The 26,179-nt window shown below is 36.1% G+C and overlaps 1 protein-coding gene and 1 long non-coding RNA gene across 3 annotated transcripts in view; one reads left to right on the plus strand and one right to left on the minus strand.

The window, feature by feature from the left end:
- AK5 (adenylate kinase 5) overlaps positions 1 to 26,179 on the minus strand; it is an 83,167-nt gene that overhangs the window by 32,312 nt on the left and 24,676 nt on the right. The window contains exons 7-8 of the mRNA XM_086841386.1: positions 10,705 to 10,795; positions 4,439 to 4,515 (exon numbers count right to left, since the gene is read on the minus strand). Coding sequence (XP_086697512.1) covers positions 4,439 to 4,515; positions 10,705 to 10,795 — 168 coding nt within the window. The remainder of the gene's footprint in view (positions 1 to 4,438; positions 4,516 to 10,704; positions 10,796 to 26,179) is intronic.
- LOC147651678 (uncharacterized) overlaps positions 1 to 26,179 on the plus strand; it is a 76,040-nt gene that overhangs the window by 17,375 nt on the left and 32,486 nt on the right. The window lies entirely within an intron of this gene.

Raw genomic sequence — 26,179 nt, forward strand, 5'->3', positions numbered from 1 at the left:
CTCAAAGGCACAAAAATGTGTTTCCATGTTTTATAGATATGAGGGTGATGAGGCACTGGAACAGGTTGTCCAGAGAAATTGTGGATGTCTCATCTCTGGAAGCATTCAGGGTCAGGTTGATCAGTCTCTGAGCAACCTGGTCTAGTGGAAGGTGTTCCTGCCTATGGCAGGGAAGTTGGAACTAAATGATCTTTAATGTCCCAAACCATTCTATGAAATCTGTGACCTCCTGTTCCAAATATTAGATGAGGCTAAATATATTTTTGAGGATTTTACTTGAATTGACCTGATTTTCACATTTCCAAAATTCTTAAGTTCTGTAAGCACTTGTACAGGAGTGTAACCATTCTACAGTTGCCTGACAGTGTGCTTTAACTTTAATTACTCTAAATATTCCTCAGGCTAGCTGAGGTTGTCTTGAAAGGCTTGTTTTCATGAGAAAATAATTGGATGTTCTCTTCTTCTGGAACTCTTTGATGGGATTCACTGATGCCAATTCTTCAGTGCTCCCTTTTGGCCTGAATGCACTTGAAATAAGCCAAATTTAGGTTTCTAATTAAGAATCCAATTGTTTAAAATAAAAACTTTCTGATGTCTAGAAACAAGTGGGCATTATATTGACAGTCTCTCTGGCAAAGTTGAGTAATTGAATGGCAAGTATTAATGAACACAGTGAGCATTAAAAACCTTTATCATACTCAAGAGCATTCCAGCAGCAAAGAACAATCCTTATTAAGCCAGACAATAGTCATGACAGCAAATTCTGCAAATTGAGAATACTCTAAAGCTGTGCCACTTCAAAATGCCTGGCCCAAAATATATTTCTGAAGTCTTAATATGGGTTAAAATATCTGATACTTTGCTTTTATGTTATCCAATCAAGTTTTGAGTAGTGTATCATTATTCCAGAAAAGGCTGTAGAGATAGCTTAGACATGAAACCTTGTCTGGTTCTTCCACAAGGCATTCTCATTGAGAGGTACTACCTGCTACTTTCATTTATTTATTTCTTTTTTTCAGAAGAATGTATTTCTACATAATTCTAAAAACTTATATTATTCCTTTTATAATAAATGATCTCACAGATCTGAGACAAAACCAGAAAACTAGTTATTTATGATTTGGAGAAAAGACTGGGTTTGGGTTTTGTTTTGTTTTTTAAAAGTGTATTTCCCTCTTGCCTTTCAGTGCTGTAGGGACTTAGTGATTATGAGTGTTCTAATTCTTGAAGTATTCATGCATAGCCAATAGAAAACAATCAGCTTACTTTTAATTTAGTTACATGAATTGAATTGAACGATCATTTATAAACTGTAAAATTCAAAGCTCAAGCTTTCTCTGAGTTGTTTCTAATTCAATTTCCCCTGCATACTCTTTCAGAAAAGCCAGATCCCAATTTGCTCTAGTGTTGCTTTGCACTGTTTCAACAAGAGGTATCAGGTGTTTCTAGAAGCCCTTGGCACTCCTACATGAGTGAAGCACTACCTCAGTAGTTGGAACCACACCACTCGATCTCCTTGCTCCTGCCTACCAGTAAGAGACATTATTCTGGAAGAAGTACATCTGAAGAATTCAGATGCTTTTTTGGCTGAGTTTACACTGGAGACTTTCCTGGCTCATTTCAAGAATGAGAAAATGCAAAAGTATCTGTGTAAGTCCATTTCAGCTGCGCCAAGACACCCATTGCCAGCTGTGGCTTTGTTTTCCATGTGACCCCCAACTCCTCTTGTTCAGCGACTACCAAGTTGTTCCCCTAAAATTCAGCCATTTTTAGCAGCTCAGCTGTGTAAGGTTGCTTGGAAACCAGTCTTCTTATCCCCCAAGTTCTCATGACAGATTTCCTATGCAATAACATCACCGCATGACACATTTGTATCCAGACACACATTCTTTTTCCACTTGAGACTCTCTGAGTAAAGGTTGTTGATGCTTCACACAATTCGTAAACAGCATGTGGTAAATCACTGGAGTATTAAATCACTGCCACAGTCAAAATGAGCTCAAGTTTTGAATGTGAGCAGTTCCTCACTCCTGAATTTACTTACTGATCTTTCCTTGCTGAGAGTAATTTCTCATTTTGTTTTTCAGACCAGGCAGCTAGGTGGTATTATGGCTTCATGGTAATCTCCACTCCCTTTTTTGCTTCTGTATATGATATAATACTTGCTTCCATAATTTCAAATTGGTTACAATTGCTTTCTCCTTTGTATTTTCTTTATATTTGTACAGGGCATGTCATAAAAACCGTGTATACATTTATTTATTAGTAATATAAATACTTCTATTTTTTTAAATGTTGCAAAAAGTATCAAGTTACCAACTTGCAGCTGAAGTGAGTAGGTGTCAGGCATTTCATATTTATATAGTTGTCTTTGACTGATGGAGTTCTAGCACTGTTTTAGCTACATTTCTCCTTCATTAACAGTATTGCACTCTTGCCAGAATGGTGATGTGTTAGTTTAGCAAAATAATGAGGAAAGCTAACTGCCACATCTGGCAGAAGGAATATTTGCCATCGACATAGACAGTAAGGTCCCATCATAGTCTTCTTGTTCAATTTCATGTGAGAACCACATGCATTCAAAACTGCAGTGCTTTTATGGACAGTGTAGTGTATCATCAGTGAACTATATAGTTTGAAATTATTAGGATATCAGTATAATTTTCATGTTTCTGTTAATTTTATTTTGTAACTGTAAAACTTGTGGTTATTATGTAAACATTATGAACAAAGAGTATCATTTCTTTAGTGTATGTACTCTTCCATAATAACCTATCTTAAATGTTAGTAAACTGCAAAATTAAACATCAAAATAGCCAAACATAACATAAATATAGATTCTGCTTTATAGGCCTAAACCCCTAAATAGTAAAGTACAGGACAGACAAAGATAATGGGAAATTTAGAAGTTTCCTGGGCAGAGAATGTTTTAAGAAGGGTTTATGAGAGAATGGGGTTTAAAAGGAGATGTGGAGACAGAAGCAAGCTGCCTCCTTGAAAAACAGACAAGCTAAAATAACTGAGCCAAAAAGAACAGTCAAGGATCTAAACATTAAAATGAATGAATGGAGCTAGAACATATAACATGTTGCAGGTGAGGATAAATTGTTGCATTTATACTGTGAAAGAAAACCAATGGATGATCCAATCATAATGAAAATTCAGTTTTGTTGGCCTTCATTTTGTCACTTTAAAATGTCACAAGAAAAGATATCTTTTGCAAGTAATGAGAAAAGAGGTGAGAACATTTGCAACTGCATTTTGTTGAATGACAACAGAAACACAAATTAACATTCTGTGCCTAGCTGCTTACATCTAGAGAGATGTTTGTGGTATTCATGAAGAAAATACAAGCAGAGTCATGCAAAAGTGGAAGACAGGAAGCAAAACATACAAAACCACCACCCTTAAGTATGGTGGTGTGATAGACAGATGGCTTTTTGTTTTTGGTATTTTTTTTTAATTCTAAGTCATTGTTTTAATGCTTATCTACAGCACAATAACAAGCACACAACCCCTTATCCTTAGTGCAGCATCCAAGCCACAGGAACCTCCCATGTTCTAGTTTGTGCCCATTGCCTCTTGTCCAGTCACTGGGCACTAGAAAATGCCTGGATCCATTTTCTCTGCATCCTCCCTTCAGATTTTTGTACATTTTGAAGAGATGCCCCTGAACCTTCTCTTTTCCAGAGTGAACACTCAGGTCTTTCAGTCTTTCCTTGTAAGAGAGAGGGCCCAGTCCCTTAATTATCTTAGTGGTCCTTTGCTGGACTCTCTTAAGTATCTCCATATGGTGTATTACTAAATCTAGAACTGAACATTATTCCAGATGTGACCTTACCAGTGTAGATATGAAAATTATAGGGGAAAGATATATACAAGCTTTTTTTCCCCCTCCTCTCCCTGACATTCTTCCTATACACAAGGAAAACTCTTATCGAAATTCAGTTTTTAGATGTGGATTGAACAGGATCAGTAGAAAGGCTGGTTTCAACATAATGTAAAGCTTTGTTGTTTTTTATTCTTAAAAACATTTTTTCATAGGGAGAATGTTTGATTTGGCTGTAGTTATATTTCATGCTTTTTATAATTTCATACTGCTCTTTTGAAAAGTTTTACTTCTTCTTAAATATACAGCAGACTTACAGTGCATTTTAGCAGTTCTATTTGTCACGTTTGCCAACATTTTTAAATTTATGGAGGAAACTCAGCAGTGCACAGTAATGGAAGATACAGGCTCTTAATCCTACAATAATATTCATTCTTTTTTCCCAACCAGAAAGCAACATCTGTGTATCATTAATTTACTTATGTTGCACTTAAGAATTCATTTGCCCCATCCTAAAGTTCCATAGTGCGTTTCTGATAAATTTTATAGCCCAGTATGTACATAAACTAGAAAAAAATCTAAAGAGAAACCATATATACAGAATATTACCTGGTCTTCAAAGTCAAATTCTGTATAAACAGCATCTCCCGAATCCATAATCAGACTGCAGTCAAGTTCATTTGACCCTAAAATAGGAAAAAAAATTAGAATTCAGAAATGGATTGAAAAATTTCAGTTTATGTGATGGAACACTATAATATTTCCAGTTTTCTGTATCTGTACAAAAACTGTCATCCAAGGAACCATTTAGGTTTGCTAGAGTGCCCAGGTGAATGGTATTTCATTAGCAAAGCCTTCAAAGCCTCCATAAAAGCTACAGAAAATCCTAATAAGGAAGGGCTGTGCTAAACAGTGAATTGTTTTAGCTCCATTGCATATTTATTGGGCAGGGTGTTCTGCGTGCCATGACTTGCAAATGTAAAATTGGCACACTCAAGGGAAAATACAAATCAGTTTAAGAAAGAGAAAGGAAATACTAATTTCTAATTAGCAGATAAGGATCCTTGAGTGGTGTTGATAGGGGACCAAACCAGCACGCTTCCAGCAGCAATCATCTCCATTTCCATCCTACTCTACCCCTTCCCAGGGAGACTGTGTGGCTCTGCACCTTCTCCTTGTCATCTTCCTGTGGCAGGACCAGGAAGAATGCAGTCTCTTGCACTTGGAGTGACAAAATCCAATTGCTGATAAGCCTTGACCTAGCTGAGCTTTACAGTTTAGCTTCAGCTGAACTGCTGAAGGTGCAGGACAACAGAAACTGAGCTTGCTATTTCAAGAAGTTGTGTAGGGGGGAGTCATTGCTAAATCCCATGGGAGGATAAACCACAAATAATGTTTCTATACAAACATACGATGGCCATCGTATTCTGGCACTGTCAGCCCATTCAGACTATCTCAGTCCTGGGCAATAAAGAAGGAAATGGTCTCCTGTGTCCTCCTGGTGATGCAGCCCTAAATCAAATTCTACACATATTCTAAACACATTAAAATGTCAATAGGTATGAGACTATAGAAGTAATTTTCACAGCATTAGTAAAACGAGAATAATAAAAATATTGTAATGATTCATAGAAATCTAAAAATTATAACCAGCTGGCCACAGATGAGTCCAACCACTCAGTTCATGTGGGGAGCAACAGGTAACATCAGGGGAAGTGTAAGCTGTATTTCATTTTGTCTCCTCATGTCCCCAGTGAAACAAGATCACTAATGAAGAAAACAGCCCCTTCCTTCCTGGGTTACAGGTGTCTCTACCTGGTATGATGTTCCTGCAAGCACTGAGGGTACGTAATTTTAAGGCTATTGCTGGCCTGAGTTGTTTTCTCACCATTAGAGTTGTTTGTATGGGTGGCTTGATGTAACAAGCACTATCAATAACAGATTTTGCAGTTCCGTTTGTGCCAGATGCATTTATATATTATCTGGGTTTGTTTGCTTTTGAAGTTTACATAGTAATATTCTATGTAGGTGGTGAAGTAAATATCCTTGACAGAGAGAACAGAGAAGAGCTGGATGTCATGATGACCAAAAACTGTAACTTTATGGTACAAATGATGATTCCAGGGTGCCTTAGTTTGCAATCCTTATCACAATTACTGCCAAATTAATCTTCAGTTTAACTTTCTGGACTACGTAAGACATAGCAGGGAAAGACCTGCATCTACCATCTGATGGTGATTTTATTTTGGTTCCTCACTCCCCTGCCCCCACCCCCAATGCCCCAGTGTGTAGTTTTTCAGATTGCTATTTAAAAAACTACAGAGAAGAATTACATTCCTGGTACCCCAGTGTCACATGTACATATGCAGCATGTTCTCTGGGTGTGCACTTTATGTTCTTTTGAAAATACCTTCCTCTAAAAGATATAGGAGATAGGAAATAGATTTCCAGCTTCTGAGAGAATCTTAATTTTTTATCTTACACAGCTGACATCTCACTCTTAACACCGAGTCATTGTTGATAATATAATTTAACTAAGTCTCAGTTGTCACTGGCACTGGCCTATTCTGACACATCAATCACTTCTAAAGGCACTTGTTGGCACTTTATTAAAGGCACTTGATTAACTGTCACTTAACTACCAAGAGTAGTACATATTCTTAGCTAGAAACATTAGTATGAAATATGGTGCTGCAAACTTAAATGTAAAGGTCAGGCTGAAAATGAATACTCATGCATAATGTATCTTAAGTGATAAAAGCTATAATGGTTATACAATTTTAATATGGTCAAGTATCTTAAAGCCTTTTTTCCTTAAACTAGAATACTGGTGTCCATGGTAAAGTATAGCTTCTTCCTAGGGTATATTCAAGAAAAATTGAAAATCAGTCTTTTTTTTTCATGGTTTAATGAAAACTAACAAACCCCATAACCATCTATCACTGGACAATGCTCAGACTTCTTTACCCCTCTCAAATTGCCTAAAGACAAACCCATCAGAAATGATTTGAAGTAAATGGCTACTCCCAAGACAAGATAAAGTAATTAAGGGACATATCAGAGTACTTGTGATATCCCTGGTGCAGCATGAGTAGTTTGCTATGCTCCAGCTCAGTCTGTTGTTGGAGGGAGCATATTTTGCTAAGGCTGGACTAAATCTTCCTAAAGCAGGTCTTGCAGGGGAGGATAACAAGCTCACTAACTATCACTTGTAGGCACAGCAGCAGAGGCACGCCAGGGAGCCCCTTGGCAAGGTACTGGCAGTTTGGAATAGTGCTGTAGGCAGATCTCCAGACAAGGCTAAAGCCAAAAGGAGAGTCTTGGAAAGTGCTAATTCAACGCTCAGCTTAGGTTTTCTGATTGCAAGTTTAAATCGGCAACATTTTACATAAAACCCGTGGCAATGTTTATCTGTCAAAGGTGAAATGCACAATGTTGTCTTAAGGAAAAGAGGAGGACTGGTTAAAGTGTTTGGAAGCAAACAGGCCCTGCTACTTTCAATAGTATTGAATATGAAAATGGACATCTTATGTCTGGCAACAAAACAGTTGATCATAAATAGTTTTATTGCCTTTTCTGAGCAAGTTGCATTATTTTTCTTTTGCTATGTTGCTACCCTGAGAACTAGGCTATAAAAACAATTTATACTTGTCTATTAGGAGGAAAGGCTTTCAGTCTGATTTGTCTCAATTCTTTCAAAAGTGTGTCCCATTCCACCAAATGATCTCTTGGCTCAAATAAGCTCTTGGTTAACTTAGAGCCTTCCTGTGCTTATATGAACCTTTAGTAAGTGATCTGAGTAACTTTATCAATTGCTAAAGGGGAAACTCAAGTTAAAAATATAATTTAAGAAAGCCCATGGAAGTTCTACTGCCATGGAGAAATAACATGCAAGCACATGATCTGAAAAAGTACCCTTAGGGCTTAAAATATGCTTCCTTGATTGCATGGATAAAGTTAAGGCAAGGGACACCTGGTCCTGCCCTGTGTTTTCCTTAGAGAAAAAAAAAAGAGGATTTTATTAGGTGCAGTACTGCACAATTAAAAAATAAAGCACTTGAAAGTTTTTCTTAATTCTCCATTAAGTGAATAATCGTATCTCTTTGGAAATACAGGTTGAAATACAAAAAAGCAGAGAGCTAGAATGCATTCCCTTTTTTTGCCATATTTTGTATCTTGATACTGAAGGCATCTTTCATAAAAATTTGTCTTGTGAGGAATCCAAGAGGATCCAATGGCACAGCACAGAGAGACGAGGTTAATTAAAGGTGGCTGCAGTTGTACTGACAAGGATGTGCTGACAGGTACTGCCCCTGCCAAGTCTGACAGTAAGGGACAGTGACACCCCTGCACCAGAGGGGTGCACAGCTGTGCTCAGTCACTTCCTTCACCATGAGGCTGTGTTTTATATTTTATGCCATATTTTACATAATGTTTCTTGCTCCTAAGCTGAATTGCACAAGATTGATAATGGAAAGCTGAGAGAGTTTGGTGTGTAACTCCTACCACAGAGATGCAAGCCCAGGGTAAAAGACTTTACAGATGTAAAGTCTTTGGTCCCATAAAACATTTCATTGTTTCAAGTCTGGGTTCACGGCCCTTTCTCTGAAAATGTGTTCATCCTTAAGTTGTCAGGAATGCAAATGTCAAGCATTGCTTTTTCACAGTTCACTAAATTCATTTATACAATGAAAATAAACTGTACTCATCTATCTAAATTTATCTGCAGTTGACTTCACTTCCCATCACAAGGTAGCTATGACCAATCATGCAAATTAATTAAGTCTGCTCCTTGGACCATTTGTGTTTAGCAAATCAGCTAATGAATTTCCAATTCTTGCTTAAATGCATTACTTATGTTGAATTCTGCTAGCAGTTATATTCAATATGGTTCATTGGCTCAAATATGCCCATACTCATATTTTAACAATGATAGTATTCACACAGTTCAACACTGACTGTCATAAAAGCAATCTAAGCTTTTACTTACTGCTTACTTTTAACATACTGTTGCTCTAAACAACATGTTTAAACTCAGTAAAATAAAAATGTCTTTTTATGTTATGGAACATGCTCTGAAGCACTATCTAATAATTAATACATGTTGCATATAAGCATTAGGGCAAGACAAATGCTTTGAAGATAAATTTCAAGTGGAATATTATAGAAATAATTTGTTGAAGCACTGATTAGAATTAGAGTGATTACATTTTAATTGTCCTCAGTAAGATGCTTCGAATACAAATTTTATTGCAACCTTACGCTGCTGAGTTTCATGACAGGTTGTTGCTCTTGGCAACAGTCTTAATATGTTGTAGAAGGCTACAATGAGGAAATTGTATTTTCATCTATAAACATTTCAGTTGTTTTCTTTCAGTACATATTGTTACAAAGCTGATTACAACTGGATTTTACAGGTATAATATGAATTAGATTGATGTGGAAACATGAAAATATTAGAAATATTATGTTTATGTTAGCTACAAGGAACTACAGTATATTGCAATATCACTAATAAGATTAGAAGACAAAAAGTGAGATCAAGACATGCTGGAATTGCAACCTCTAGAAATTAAACACCTGATCTCATAGTGATCCTACTGCAAATCTCATTATTATCAGTGCTCAGAATAGGCACTAATTAGGTGATTGTGGCATGGTATCTGCTCATGGCTATCCAATTATTTTGGTGAGGTATTTATTAAATAGATCAGACTTTCGAGGAACTGACTGGAACTCATACAGAATCACAACTCTTTTGTGCAAATTGTTTAGCTCTCACCGAGCTGTTTGTCAGAGCTTGCACCTTTATGACACTTCTTTCCTCTTCTTCCTGTCCAGAATTCAAATCAATTAGGGAGTCCAGAGGCAGTATCAGCACAATGCTGTACAGTGGGAATGCCATTTTAGGTTTGGGATCAACCTCTTGCCTCTATGAGTAAGGCTAAGCACAAAATAAGTAAGTGTGCCACTTAACAGAGAAAGTAAGTAATCTTTATTCTTGTGTGCATCTTAACTCTGGCATGACCGCTAGAATGCTTTGGGCTTCTTAGTGGATGCACTTCTTATAATTCTCTACCTCCTTCCCAACCCCCCTTGCATTCATTGCCCTCCCCTTGCCCACCTTGGTACTTCATCTTTATCTCATTTAGAGCATTATCAAAAATTTCCTTTTGTGCGCTGGTTTAGAAGACATTTATAACATCATCTACCTATGTAACACTAGCAGTTGATTTGGAAAACAGCCAGGGGTGCCATTGTAAAAGAAAGAAGTTATGAAGTTACCAAGGAACATTCCTCTGCTGCCTTCAAGCAAAATATTTCTGACAGATGTTACGGATTTGCAGTGCTTTGATTTTTAGCTTCAATTATTTTGCAGTCCTTTGTCTCTCAAAGGCTTTGAAAATATTCAAGCCTCAGTAAGCATAAATAATAAATAGACAAATAAATAAAATCCCCAAACACTTGACTTATATTCACATACCATTTCAGAATTAGTACCAATTATTAGGGAGGAAGTATGATCATTAATCTCACAGGACTGATTTTCTGGTGAATACCAAGGTATCACTGGAACTGAAACAGCTGGCAACTGGAATTGAAAATTTACATGATTTTTGTAGTAATAGTATAGCTTAGTAGATTTCCCATAGTATTTTAAGGTTAACTTGTAGATAAACAAGTTGTTGGATAGGCTATATGAAATTTCCAAATATAAAGAGATTTTTTTTTTTTGTCCCTGATTGTGCAAATGTTTGAGGTTGGTCAAGACTCTGCTACAGTACCTACATCCAACCTTGAAGAATATGAAAAAGGCATCCCAACGTCAAATGCAGTACAATAAATATGGTTCTTTAAATCTTATATTAACTCACCTGCTGCAGTCTCTTTGTTTGCAAATAGTTTATTGTCAACTGCTGAACTTATGTCAGAGAACACTTCTTCTTCATCTCTGTCTGCGTCAAACTGAAAGAAAAAAAAGCAAAAGAAAAAGTTGGCAATCAGATGCTGCTTACTACTTGGCTGAACATCAACATGTACTGTGATTTCTGATCCCAAGCCTTCCTGATAGGAACCTTTCTATTTTAATATGTGTAGTCCATCGATTTAGGTATGAATCATTTAAATTTTTACTTTAATTTTGTAAATAATTTTGTCTATTTTTAATAGCCTGTAAGAAGCAGAAACTACAGTAAAATGGACTTGTTCTCAGAGAATGAGGTTTCAAAGCAGACAGTAAAACTAGTAATGCACATCACTTCTTTAATCATTGGATGGTTGGAAAAATTGTCATAGAGACCAGAGATAGGATTACTTTACTGTCACTTCTTTTTGGTTATTAGCATAATTAACTTTTTTAATTTGCAAGTGAAAAACTTTCAGCAACTTCTGGATTGTCTGGAACAAAATTTTGTGACAAGTAAAATTTCTTCAAATAGTTGAGCAAAACTCTTAGGAAAGAATAAGTGATTTTGAAAATCCCCTCCTTATAGAAAAGAGAGCTCTCCTCTCTCAGTATCAGAAAGTGCTATGACTTAGTGATAAATCAATTAAATCATGAAAGAAGAGCTCCTTTAAAACAGTAAATAATTAATTTCTTAGGATTTTAACTTTCTTTTTCATTTATTCTATCTTTTGCCTGATTCTGATACTGATTCTCCCAAGTTTTTTCTAGGCTCTATCTGATAAGTTTATTTTTATGGTCAGGTGACTGTGGCAGGGGGGGAAGTTGTGCTACAATGACATGTCTAGCAGTGGGTTTGTGATTTTCCTTACTGTATTTATCAAACTTTGCTTATTTAGATCATCACATATTCAGATAGATGAGCCTACTATAAATATCAATACATGGACTTTACTGACTGGTTCTTTAAATGGAGTTTGGGGCTCTGACCCTGATGACCACTCAGAAGTTCATCCTGCAGCAGTCACCAATCTAATTTTGTGAAATTCTTCTGCCTTTCAGTGTTTGTCATAACTCAAAACATAAAAAAAAAAATCTAAAGCAGAAATTTATTTGTGTTTATCTGTTAGAGGGATTACATTTTAACTTGTGTCAAAACCAAGGCTTGTGGAAGAACAAGTCTTAAATAAAGCTGTTAATATAACAGCTGTTAATAAAATAAAACTTTTGGGCAAATTGTTATTGATACACGAAGAGCAGCTTTGGAATGTCCTTGTTGATAAGAAAAGAGTGCTCCTAATGCATTCTGGGGAAGACATATATCATCTTTGTGGGTATGTGTATGCATAAAACCCAGTAAACTGTAATCAGGTTGTGTCTGATCGTTATAGTGTAGGTCACACCACACTTGGAGAGACGACAGACTTGCTTTCTCATTAGTAGCATTCCTCTGAATAATCCAGTTCACCATGAAAAAACCGCATGATCAATCTCAAAATGTTCTGAAGGTTCCAAGAATTTGAAACACCAACTTTCCTGTTCAAAGAACACCAGCTGTGCTTCAGCATTCTGAAAAGTCTGGGCTTTGTAATGAAAGCTTATATTGTCACCCAAAGAAAACCAATTATTTGAAGCTTGCACATAGATTCAGCTTTCCCCTCACAAAATAAGAATTGTAATACCCTGAGCCACAGGAAGGCAAGGTAGCTTGCATGGAAAAATTATTTTTGACAGAAACTAAGTAACCTTGTGAGTTTTGTATTTCACTGAAATGCTAAATAATTTAGAATTAAATCCTTTGCTAATTAGTGGAGGCTTTAGTAAAAGATAAACGGTATTCAAACAATCCTAGTCACACAGAACAAGCAGCAGTAAATTTGTATTTTTAGCAGAACCTGTCTAAATCCATAGGTTGCTTTCCTTACAGAAAACAAATCCCTACTTGATTCAATACATAGCTCTTTGCAACTAAGTAATCTAGGGGTATCTTAATGGATGTCTCAGTTTAATTATAGTCAAGGCTTATGTTTTATTGAAGTGTAACTTTATTAAACATTAACTGTATTGTTGTCTGCATTGGTGTGCTCTTTACCAGTGATGCAGGAAGAAGCAAAGTGTTTCTTCCCTATGTGGCCAAAGGGGTTTGGGTTCTGACCTTACTTTATAGCATTTCCCTCCATGAGGCACTAATGGTGTTTTTGTTCTGTCTCTGTTTTGTTGGGGCAGGAAAAGATTAGGGAGGACCTCAGTGGACAAGAGCATCACATTTCTTTAAGAAACCAATCTAAATCTCTGAAAGGTTTCACAAACCTTCCTAAAGTACATTTGGGTGTTATGCTTGGTTTTATTATTTTTTTAAGTAAATGATGATTGACTTAATGAGTTTCTGGAAAGTTTATCTTATTTTCACACGAGCATTGTTGAATTGCAGAATTTTTCACTGGCATGGTGTTATATAAAAATGATGAAAAATACTTTCTAGATGTTCTGCATTTTAAATAATCGCCCTAGGGAATGCAGGTGGTTGTTTCTGCTCACAGAGAGAGAATGATTATTGTTTCTAAATAAGCATCCAACAAATCCCAGCCAACAGAAGGAGCTCCACAGAAAAATTGTCTGAGTTACAGAAAATTGCAAATATCACTGGTCCATGATGATAAATGGAGGTTTGGTAATACCATGTATTGAGTTAAAGAAAAAAGTGCAGAATTTTTTCCTCACATCTGTCAGGGGACAAACATTAAGGAAGCTGCAGTTAACTAAAATTTTGTGTGAAAGTGTTATTCAGCCTGGCACTGCCCCTTACAAACTGTTTCACCTCCAATGAAACTGCTGTTTTTTGCAGGTGGTTTATCTAAAACATTCCCAGGGTGAGATCACACTAGCCTTTCAAACTGGAGTACAGGAAAGATAGCAAGAAATTGGATTGCAGCAGACTTGAAGGGAATTCTTGTTGATGCAGCTTGAAATAAAGTTAGAAATAGAGAAAGCATAAAAAACCCCAAGCAAACTTGTAGTTAAATAACATTTACAACAATAGATGAAAATGTCCTCGATTTTAGGACATGATGGATGTCAATGAAAAGAAAATAAGCCACGTCCAAATTAAACATAACATAACATTGTGGTGTTTTGGCACAGGGGTGAAAGCCCCTGGATGCTCGATGCAGTGCCAGCATCCACAGCTGGTAAACTGGAGGGACTTCCAAACAGACTGTGACAATGATCTTTGTCCTTTGCCTTTCCATGGGAAAGAGAAATTTTAGAAGTTATTATGTCTAGAAGACAAAATTGTAGGATGCAAGGATGACATGGCATGTGAGACAAATTCAGAACAGAAGCAAACAGCAAATTTTATTCTGACATCGCTGTCTTTACTGCTTAATTTATCACATTTTGCAATAGATTCACTATTATTTGAAAGTTTTAGATTATTCCTAAAAAGAAAAATATTAATAAAATTAAAATGGTATCTAATTAAGGGAAATTGGGAGTATTGCGCTGCATAGCCAGAGCTGTCACTTCTGGCTTTGTAATCCATTAACCAGATCCATAGAAGTGAAACACAACCATTGTTTTGGAAGTGGACAAATTACCCATATATTATCACCTGCAGTGAGGAACAATCTCTTCTTAAATAAAAAAATGATTTATCTGCAGAAAAGAGAACATGGCTTCTTGTACCACAGTTTTCCCACGCTTTTAAGAGATACCTAGTTTAGAAGCCAGATTGTACCACTGCCCTTTAAGTGTTGATATTTTTGGTTGAAAACTTTACAATCCTAGTAAAATAAGGAGATTCATAAGACTGAGCAAGTTATAATGCTTTTCAGGTGGTAGCAGCTACAAATGCAACAAGAACACATTATTATTCATACTGATTTGGGGAGGGATTTGCTCCTGAAGGATAGAAAACAAGTAAGAACTAGTTCTGCTTTACCCCTGGTAATACTAGAAGGTGAAGTGAGAAACACCATTGGGGTATAGGTGCTGCTTTACCATTTTTGGACACCCACACAGAAATCCTTCATTATTATTGTTCCATCAGTAGTGTGCTTCTCTTAATAATTAGAATTGACTTGTGCAGTTATTTATGGAGAAAGTGGAAAAATCAAAAGAAAAAGACCAGCAACATGGGAAAACAGCAAAGAAATATGTGAGGAAAAATATATAAGACAGTGTAATAACCATTGGGATAGGGATGAGAAAAATTAGTTGAAGACTTGTATAGGAAAACCAATAAGCAAAGGCACTGAAATGAAGCTGGAATGTGCAGACTGGGAGTTCAGGGAACTATTATACTATTATAAATAGTATAATACAGTATAGTATATTATAAATAGTGTAATATAATACTATTATAAAGTATTTTTAGTGATACACTTAAATAAAACCAAAAAAACTTCCAAAATACCCCAAAATGGCAGGATGAGGACATAGGGGAGAGATATTTCACTCTAATCCTTTCTCTATTTCTAATATTTTCGTTCTTTTCCATCAAATACTCTGAAATCTCAGATTAATTTTTATATTATATTTTACCACATACAGAAAAAAAACCTACAACTGAAATTACACTAGAGCTCACCATTGATTTTTAAAATATTATGCAATTAGCAGAGGTTACAAATTGGTATCAGAAATTTAGAACAAAACTGAACTGGAGATATTAACACCATTATTACAATCCTAAGGAATACTCTGGATTATCTAAAATAAGCCTATTAAAGCCTTAATTTTTTTTGCCTCGGGAGTTCCAATCCAAAGAGGATTCATAAATAATTACAGAGTCCTCATATGTCTGTCATTAGTTTGTCAAGTTCCACTTGTGTCTAAGGATCTATTGCTGTGAGTGCTACTTGTAAGCAAGCATGGGGGTGAATGTTCTCCAGCCCTGAGTGGAGCTGACAGTTCTGCAGCAGCTGCTGATAGCTTTCCTGTATCTCAAACTCATTTACTTAAAATAGGTGCAATTAAAAGCCACTATTCTTGTATATTTTGTATTTTTTCTATTATTTTTCTATTCACAGACCCCTTTCTATTAATTGGGCACTACACAAACAATGAAATTACTACAAAACACAGGCTTGGGGTTTTTTGTTCTTAAAGTGATTTTCTCTTATTTCATGCTAAACTCAACAACTTAGTGCCATGGCACACAAGTGTGGAGATGTTGTGCCAGTTTCCCTCCCTTCACAGTAAAACTGCTAAGCCAGCTTCTGTACATGGAATATTGAACAGAGAAACAGCAAGGAAATGGTAACTCTCAACCGAAGAAACAACAATAGCAGAAGTAATAGCCTGTCTTTGTACATTTATGTGGAGTAATAGCTTCTGATAGGTAGACAGAGGGAGAACTTCTTCCTTTATGCTGTGATCATTTGAGCAACACCCTGACTTACACCAGTTTTCAGCTGATAATAATGAGCCTCGGGCAATGTGTTGGCAAGAGATGATGGGAAAGACACCGTGCAATTACAGGCCCTTGTAGAGCAGAAAGCAGACAAACTGAAGGAGAGTTGGATGTGATTGGGGTGAGGGGAGAAATCCATAATTTGATGGCATGGTAACAGAAAATTCATGGACTTGAGAGGATGAAGCAATTGCTTGTTTAATAGGGAAGCTGATGGTACCACAGAGCGGGTTTGGAACATATACATTTTTCATAACATTAAGATGCAAAGCCTTTCTGCCTGTGCACATATTAGAGAACACTGATTGGTTAGTTTTTTTTCCCCATAAGGATATTCATCTGGAAGGCTGGTGACTATTATGTGGAAAGCAAATGTATTGCTCTTTTATCAACACAATCATTTTTGCATCATGTTCTCCATTCCTTAGAGGGACTCTGAGCTTCCAGTAGGCACTATGCTCCACCATATTTGTATTTCTAACTCTGTTAACCTGAAGTCAATTTAACATAGTCAATAATAAACAATTCAAAACATTTCAGCCATTTCTCTGTACTACCCTGACCCCTACCATAAATATTCTATTTATATTGGAAATGATCGTCAGGAATCAGAACCAAATTAGGCAGCATATGCATTATTTCACATAGTGTTTAAAAGGACATGATTTGCATGTGTTTGTTCTGGGTTGTCTGACTTTTCAGATAAGTTACTTCTAGCAGGAACTTTTCAAGCTATAAATACAGCCAGCATCTCTACATATAAACTCTGTGTGCATATTCACTTTGCAAATCATTGAAAACTTGCTCCCTGACATGTATTACGTCTGTTCAGCAGCAGTTCTAGAACAAAGTCAACTATATTAATTATTTTTGAAGATTAATTGAAACCAAAGAAATTATTTAGTATATGAATATATATAGAGATCTTTTGTACCTTGGAAGCACAAACACTTTTACTTATTTTAAAAAATATACATTCCACTGTTGGAGTAATTTTCACTATGCATTTACTTTTTAAAGGAAATTGCTTTTATAGAGGTAAATGGTATTACAAAGAAACAGAACAGTGGTGTTGAGCATCCAGACAAATCTCTTCTGAAGAGCTTGAATGGAAAACTTAATTATGGTCTGAGTTAGGAGATGCTCCATGAATTAATTTTTACTCTGTTCCTGTAGAACCCAGGAAAACATTCAGCCTGAGGGAGAAATCATCTTACTCTCTACCTCCACTGGGTCTAGAATAAATTGTTTGATTTTTTACTTTAATGCACCTAACCCTGAAGGAAGGGGAAAGACATTACTGATTACAGAGTCAGGTATGACTCGAAGCTGTCCAAATCCTCACACAGCTTTAACAGCCCTCTGTGCCTTAGCTTGCCTTTCTTTTTTATCAGAGCTCAGTGATGCTGCAACAGTGAAGCATTAATGTAAAATTCAGTATTTTGAAATGTAGACAAAGGGCAGAGAGGTACAAACAAGTGACATTCAGCTCAGTCAATAAAAGCTGTAATTGTCACTTTGCTTTATACAGCTCAGGGACATTACAGAAAGATCTAGAATTACCCAGCTCTTTCCCAAATTCCTTGGTTTTTTTCTTTCCACAATAATACTGCTTGTCTTCCAATAGTTTTTTCTTCCAGCTTTACCTATGAAGACTTCAATGAGGCTTGGATGTGCCCTTGTTCTTCAGGTTGAACTCTTTGGGAATAAACCAGTTAAGGATCAGTTTCTACAACACAACTCCCTTATTTCTTCCAGTACCCCATGAGATGAGTACTGGAATATTCACATTCCCAGGGCACCCAGTTCAGTGAAACAGCTCTGATCACCAGTATGTTCTAATAAATGCTTTCCTCAATACCCTTTTTTGGCTAATACTGACTGCAAAAGCACTTCTCAAGCAGAATGAGCCCTATAACTGACGTTAACCAATATGTTTGTGTGCAGAGAGACTTTTTCTTATTAAGGTTTTTAAAACATACGTTTCCCCCAGCCTGTAGAGCTCCTGTGTCACTCTTCCTTTTGTTTAAAACAAAACCAAATAATTTTCTAGCATCAGCTCCCACAGCATGTACAAATCACAGACTGGCACAGTGACATTGGCTTCCCCAAAAGGTCCAATGAGCAACAACTCTAATCCAAATAAGAAAACAAAAAAATTTAGAAAAACTCAGAAATAAAAGACATTTCTTCCTATAAATACTATTTTCTTCTATTGACAGTTTGCAATTTAGTTCAAAGAAAAACACTGGTGCTGCTGCCAAATATAGCCAAACATTTCCCTTTCAAGATCAATAGCATTTCTCCTGTTGGCTTTTGTGGAAGACATTTTGAATGCAAAATACTAAAATATTGTTGTCTGGTCTTTTACTATTAGATGACTTCATAGCAATTATTACCAAAAATACAATTTTTGCCGATGTATCATCAGAATTTTCTAAGGAAGAATGCTACCATCTGAAAGCTAACAAAAAAACTCCCGAGTTAATTTCAGCTGCAAATTTAGCCAGTTATTCAAGCACGAGGACTAATGACTCAGCTGCAGGAACAAGTAGAGGGTAAACCATAGGCTTAAACACTGGATGATGTGGGTGTTTCACATGCAAAATCTGCATTTAATTCAAGAAATAATGTGACATTTTTAGTCATCCAGGACCTTAGCAACACAAATAATTTCATCTGCAATAGTTGTAGCTCTTCAGAATGGAATTTCACACTGTAAGAAATGGAACTTTTGAAAATTTTTGGCTTTTCTATTTTCTTTGGAAGATAAAAATAAATTTTAATTTCAGGTTACACAGCTCCTGTGTATTTAACTAAATTCTGACCCAGGATAAGCAGCATTTCCACTGTTGTTTTCTGTATTAATAAACTTCATAAATGGTGTTTGGATCCTTGATAACAAGTCTTCCCTTGGTCATCTTGAGCTAAAAAGTACTAAATTTTCATGAAATAAATTATTTATCTGTAGAAATAGGACTCATATCAAACAGGATAATATTTAGCAGATGTCAGTCTGAGTTCAGGATAAAAGCCATAAAGGCAGCTTCCAATTGTGCTGTTACAGGAAGGATATGAGTTTCTTTCCTGCAGCAAGAAGTGAGCCACTGCTATTTTATTTTCTGTACCAGAAAGTTCTGATTTGACATCTAAATTATTGGAGCATGTTGTTTCAGAGCAAAAAGGAGACTACTTGATTTATAAATGAAAGCTGGCAAGCTAAGGAGATACTGACAGAAACTATTGCTTTAGTCATCACAGAATATGACATTCTTGCATCTAGCATGTATTTTTTGGAAACAAATGTAGGACAAAATCCCACATGATTATGTAGGCTGAAAGCATTTTTAAAATATCATAAAACACGTGGATGAAGTGGAACTGATTGACATAATTTATTTAACTTTTTTAAAGCTTTTGACAATATTTCTTCCCAGAGGTTATTAAATGAAATATAATTCTAGGGAAGACCTGACTAATATAATTAATTTATTTTAAAAAGCATGATAAATGTCCAAGAAATGTCTTGGCACAGAGAATGGCCAGTGTATTGATCAGAAAACTGGAAAGTACAAATCAGAAAAATCACCCTCACTATGAAAATTAAATCTGAGAAGGGATAGGGATGTGGAAAAGAAATTCATGTAATATGAAAATAATGTATGTTGCAGGAGAATGATGAAACAAAAGACCCAAGAAAGTTCAAAATTAAGTCTCTGTAAGCTTTCTTTTATTAGAATTTCATCACTTTCCCTCTGGCTGTTTGTTTGAGCTAAGTGCTTTACAGAATTCCTGAAACTCCAACACTTGGGGTCTAATACCATAGTTACTATGAATACATTGTTAAAGTATAAATAATTTATTGCAAAAGCAAGCTAAGTAACCTGTATTGAGTTTTCAAATAATGTTATCTATTAAAACTGCTACAACTGACTTTTCCTTCAATTTTGCAGAAAATTAGAGCTTTTGATATTCTAAACCAGAACCCACCACTTTACATTTACTGAACAGTAATTATTTTATAATTGGGAGTTTTCTCTGTATTAAAATAATTTTGGCTACTGCTCTCCATCACCACAGCTCCTTCACCATTGCTCTGTTTTTCTGCTGGATGAGGCACATCGTGGTGTTCCTCACGCTGCAGTTGTTTGGTTGTTTTCAATGTCACCTGATAAAAGAAATATCCGTGAAGTTTCCACCTTTCCATTTGCTGCCTAGTGCTAGTATGAGTACTTCTGTTTCAACCCTTGATTGCTTTGGCAGAATAAGCTCAATCTTGCAGCTGCATAGTGATGTTAATTTCTTCTGGGATCCCAGCAAAACATGGGCAACAAATCACAAAATTAAGCGTGTTCAAAGTGTTTGTCTTTGTAATATAAGCCAGCTAAAAGTACACAAAAGCTCTGTCTCTCTGTCAGCCTTTCCTGGTATTGTAGTAATAGCTGGGACTCAAGCAGTGACTAGAAATAGTAGCTATTTAGAAAATTTAGCAACCATATGTTGTTTTTAATTTACCTTAAGATAACGAATGTGTGATTTATGTTTGCCTTTATTAGTAAAATGCTACTCCTGATAAAAATATTACTAAAACCATTCATGTGATCCAGACTGAATGGCACAGGCTTTGGATCCTGGCACTTACAGACCTTGGAAGACAGGAACTTAGTCTTTAGTGTTGATACATTCAGCAAATGTAAGAAGTTCTAAAAGCAATTTGTAGAAAAAAAATATTATTAAGTTTTTTGATTTTTAGTTTTGATTATTTGGATATTTTTAAGCCTTCATTTATGAAGGCTTAAAGATATCTTCCACTGCACTTTTATCTGTTTACAATTCTAATTAAATAGAATACATTAAAGAAATTGAAGGTTTGTTTACTTTTGCAGTGAAACTACATAAAGTGGAAAAAAAGACATTGTGAATACAGCCCAATTTTTTTGCATATGAAAGGGATTGGGGGGATTGTATGTACCTACTCTGCCACATGGTTTAAGCTGTAGTGAGAGAAAACAAAATCTTTTGAATGTTCCTTTCTCTTTCTATAACTTTTTTGCTTTAATTTTGAATAAAATTACTTGGATAATCTGACAGTAAAAATATGTTTTAACAAAAAAGTGTTTAAATGGGTTCCCACCAAGAATCTCCTAATTAGTAATCATTAATACAATTCGAATTCTCTCCTTTTGCGTATCCTAAATCTTACTAACTCTTGTAACTCTTACAGAGTATTATAAAAAGGCAAATTATTTTTTTCACTCTGAGGGTCACCATCTTCTCCAATAGGCATGATATTAAGCAGCAAGTATCAGTACTCATTCCATCTAAAAGTGGACTTCTGATAATTAATAGAACCAACAACAAGGTTTGCTGAGTTTTCAAGACAGTTCAGATATGCTAGTTCTTAAAATTAGTTTTCTAAAACTTTAGTTCAAACAATGATTATGTTTCATACAGCCATTATTGCTACAAAGAAAACAAAATTTCCTTTAGTTTGTACTATAGTTTCTAGTTCCCAGAAACTTTCAGAAGTCAAACTTCCAGAGAACTGTAATCTCTTACTTGATGCCACAAGTTTTGAGAGTAGTCTCTACTAAAAATGAGGAAAAATAATTTGGAGGCAGATCCTAATTATTTGTAAAGCTTACTCTCCATTAAAATTATGCCAAGGTAGATGAGGAACTGACTAAATACAAATACTTCATAAAACAAAAGATCTTGTAGACCCTTCTGCACAGAACAGAGTAGCCCCCATTTCTTTAAAAGCCCTTCAGTGGCTCTCAGGAGGTTGCTGGCCTCCTCCTCCCTCCAGTGTGAGAATCAGGAGTCTGCAGAGAGCCCATTAGCAGCTGGCTCTGCAAGCACTGGCTGTTGCACATCAGCTAATTTAGCTCAACACTCTTCTGCCTTGTGTAATGAGACCCTTGGTACTTCCCTGTATTTCCTTTACAGTGGGTTCACTTATACCCTCCTCTCAGACCAGTACAACTTGTGTAAATACAGAAATTAGAGAAGGGTGAGACACTCTCTACGTGCTTATTCTCATCCATACTCCAGTGAAGAAATTCTCACAAGCTTCTATTCCTGCTTAAAACTTTTTTATTTGTCCTTTTTCATACTCAGGCCAAATCATGTACTCAAAAAAGTTTAGATTTAGGCCTTGTTTCATATGTCAAATATCAGTTATCTTCTAGTAAATCTTCATCCAAGGCAGTTTTTTTTTTAAATGGGCAAAGGTCCCCATGCTTGTGCAATTCATGGGGAAAAAGGGAATCTTGCAGTTTTGTTTGAATTTTTCTCAATGTAAAATGAGCAACTATAACCTTTAAACCTAAGGAATAATTAATATTTACAAGGTATGTAAAATTGCTGTGCAGCTTTAACAAGAAATAAATTCTTTCAAAAGTTCCCACTAACATGATTGGTTGTTAAGCTCAGTGTTTCAGCAGAGGCATCTTTCCAAGAAACACTGACATGCCTTCTGTTGCCAAGTGCTGACCTAACCTGTGAGAGGCTACCCAAATTTGTTTAACTTTTTCTCTATTACACTCACCCTACTAAATTTAGTGATTTTTCTGATGAGTGGTCTCCTGGCTGTAGTTCAAGGATATAATGAATAGTCCTTAGAACCAAACTCATTTCAGAATTCACATGGCTCCTGACCCTCATTCTAAAGATCAAGAGGTGTGAGAGAACATGAAATGCATAAATGAAGGAAACCCTCTGTTCACAGTACCAGATCTGAGCTCATTTGTGCCTTGCACCCCATGAACAGGGTCAGAGATGAAAGCTAAAGTGCCCATGAAACCTTTAATGGCCATTACAGCAGACTGAGGCGACCTACAGAGCCTGACAGAAAGCAGAGAGAATGTTCTTGCAAAAGAAACAGAAATGACCTGCCTTGGGGTTATGTGAATTTGTATTATGTAGAATCTATATGGTGAAATTCTTGCAGTAGGGTGCAGATACAAAGAGGATTGCTGGGTATTTTTTTCTAATGTCTTAGGGACCAATAAATTTAATAAGCAACTTGACTGAGAGCTGTATTGCCCACATTCTTGGTTCCGTTTTAGTAAGGACTCTGCATTTACAGAGGCTGTTCTTTTCAGTAAAGCAGTCCAAAAAAAGCCCAGAAGGCAGGACATGGCAGGAAGCTAGGAAATTATCTTCTCAAATTGCCTAACTGGGATCTTGCAGTGGTAAGATGGGAGATGACCTTGGCATTAGAAAAACTACAGTATTACCAAAATGCAAGGGGTGATATAATACAAGACAAGACCTGGCATGCTATACAGAGCAGAGAATTTTGAAGTACTGGTACTGAAAACATGAACATGGAGCTTCAATTTTACATTCTGATTAAAGACAGGAGGAGAAATTCAGTGGAGTACATAATGAAAAAATGTTAAGATTTGCCTAAAAACAATGTAGTTTTAGCAATTTTATTTTTAACAAAACAGATCGAGAGGTAGCATATGTATGAACAATCCTAGATATAAATAGCTGATCGTAGCAAGTTGCAGTGAAAAGATGCCACATCTTGTGCAATAAGTTCTTTATTTCTTTTACTGTGACTGGTATGACTGACTGTTGGCACAAAAAGAGATGAACAGTTGAGAATGGAGACAACCGTTCTTCCTTCACAGAAAATGACAATAATTTTGAGTGACAATTATTTGACAATTATTTCAGTGTTATGTCTTGTGAGGCTTCTTTTCCTGTTTTATTATTTAAGTAGATTACTGAATTGCAGAATGTGATATGGTGACAACAGGTAAACAGATAGTTGTATTCACTGGCCATTAATGAAACAAACTGCAGTACTATGTAGGATGGAACGATACAAATGTTAACCCTGGAAGTAGGAAGGATGATAACTGAGCTGAAGGATACAGAAACATATATAGTTACAGCAAAGACAAAGCACACAGGATTCACAAGAGAATCTCTGCCAAGAATTTTAGGCTATGTCTACCTGGTAAAAAGCAATGCTGTGCAAAGATGTTTGTACTAACGCTAAATGTACCACAGTTATAAGAAAAACAAAGTAGCCGTATTAGTGGTTATCTGATGTGTAAGTATCAGTGAATGTAAGGAGCAAGGATATATTACTTCAGTGAAGTGCCTGAGTTGACACAGTGCTGTTTTTTCCTAATTAGGAAGCATTTCATACAGTTCTTCAGAGCCCTGCTTGGTAGATGTTCTTTAGCTGGATTAGAAAAAAATAAAAAGTCCTCCAAACAGCTATCAGAAATGCTCAAAAGAATACTCTGCAATGGGGGAAATGCCCTGGGGGAAGGCTGTAGTTCTCACTTCAGTGCTGTCTAGTGCAGTGTGTACCCTGAGTCACACAATGGATGAGTAACTTTTCAGCTTTCTCTGTTCTCCACCAACACTGTAGCTGCATCTAACCCTGTTAAGCCTAAATAAGACTCCAGAGTACTGGAGAAAAGTGCCAGAAGCCCATAATGTTAAGATCATCAGACTTTCTGCTGACAGTTTTGACACTTAAATGGCTTCCATCATTACAATACCTGAGCATTCACAAATCTGAATAAATGCATCTTTATGACGCATTAAAATTAAAAAAGTGGAATATTTTAGGTCTCCCCTCTCTTTCAGGGTACATCTGCAGGAGAGAAGGAACAGGAGCAAATGCTCAGATAATCCCAGAATGGTATGAGATTCGATTGCGAGAGGCCAGTTCACTCAGTCTCATTTTGTGCTTTGAATCAAAGTTGAGAGTAGTATAGCAGAAAAAATGTTCAGCTGCCACTTGCATAAGGAAATAGAAATATCTAACAACAGCTAATGATAGCAACTTAGATGCTGTAAGCAATGATAGATTAGAAAATAAGGATGTTAAATACTGGGAGTGTAGAGCACAAGCTATCAGATGTAGTAACATTTTAATAGGACTGTGAGTGTGAGAGCTGAAAGACCATCTTGATTCTACTGAAGTGGCAACTCATTAGAGTTAATATGCAAATTTCCTCCACCAAATGACAGCAAAGTGGTTTTGCCATAAAACCAGGAAGTCACCGACTATAAACTTTTCACTGGTGGGAAGATCCACTGGTGGCAATTAGATCTGGAAATCACTAATGGAACTTTGGGTAAAAAATTGGGTTTTTATTGTTTGCAGCAATGCAGGGCTGAAATGCAGCTTTGGTTCTTCAGCTGGATGTTCATAAAATCAGCTGTGGTTCAAGATAGGAAAATTTGCTTATGGATGATAAATATTCCTGATTCAATATAAAAGGTCTTTCCAGGGAAGAGGTATTTTTTCCAATCTAGTTTCTTAATATATCTCATCTAAATAAGAAAAATTAATCTTCTTTTAGCATCCCTTTAACTACAAGAATGAAATTAAAAGCTACTATTCACCCAAAGGACACAGCTTAATTACCTTAAGATGAACTGTTTAAAATAACTTTAAGAATATTTAGGACAGGTTATTTTAAACATCTCCTACAGTTCATTCCTTAGCATGATAACTTGGCTTAATTACTTATCTCAGTTTTAGTTTCAGATCTGTAAAAAAATAGTCTGTTAATTTTAAACATGTATCAGCTTTCACTGTGACAGAAATGGATAAAATCTGGGATAGTATGGCTGTCAAAACCAGCATTCCCTCTCTCTTTCTGGAGTTCCTAAATCAGCTTGGCCCATGCACTCATCACTGCCTAATTCTATAGCCAAACTGGTCAAAGTTTATTTCATTTTTTTCAAAGTCTTCCACTTCATTCAATCCACTGGGTGTACCAAAGACAGGGCAGCTTTCAAAAAGCTGGTATCTATTTAAATTATCATACTTCCAAAGTTAGAAAAGAACATGGTGTTGCACTGATACTATTCACCTCAGCAAAGAATTTCTACCCTGAAGGTTCCTCTGCATGCTTCTATCTACACAGATGGCAAGTTTCCATCCTTGGTCATTCTCTGGCAGACATTGGTATTTCTGATGTACTTGTTGACATAAAGCATAAAATGGGAAGCTGAAAATATTTTGAAGCTTGGAAGTGTTTATGGTGCA

The sequence above is a fragment of the Cyanistes caeruleus genome, chromosome 9 (genome assembly GCF_971803275.1).
Source record: "Cyanistes caeruleus chromosome 9, bCyaCae1.hap1.1, whole genome shotgun sequence".
NCBI classification, from domain to species: Eukaryota; Metazoa; Chordata; class Aves; order Passeriformes; family Paridae; genus Cyanistes; species Cyanistes caeruleus.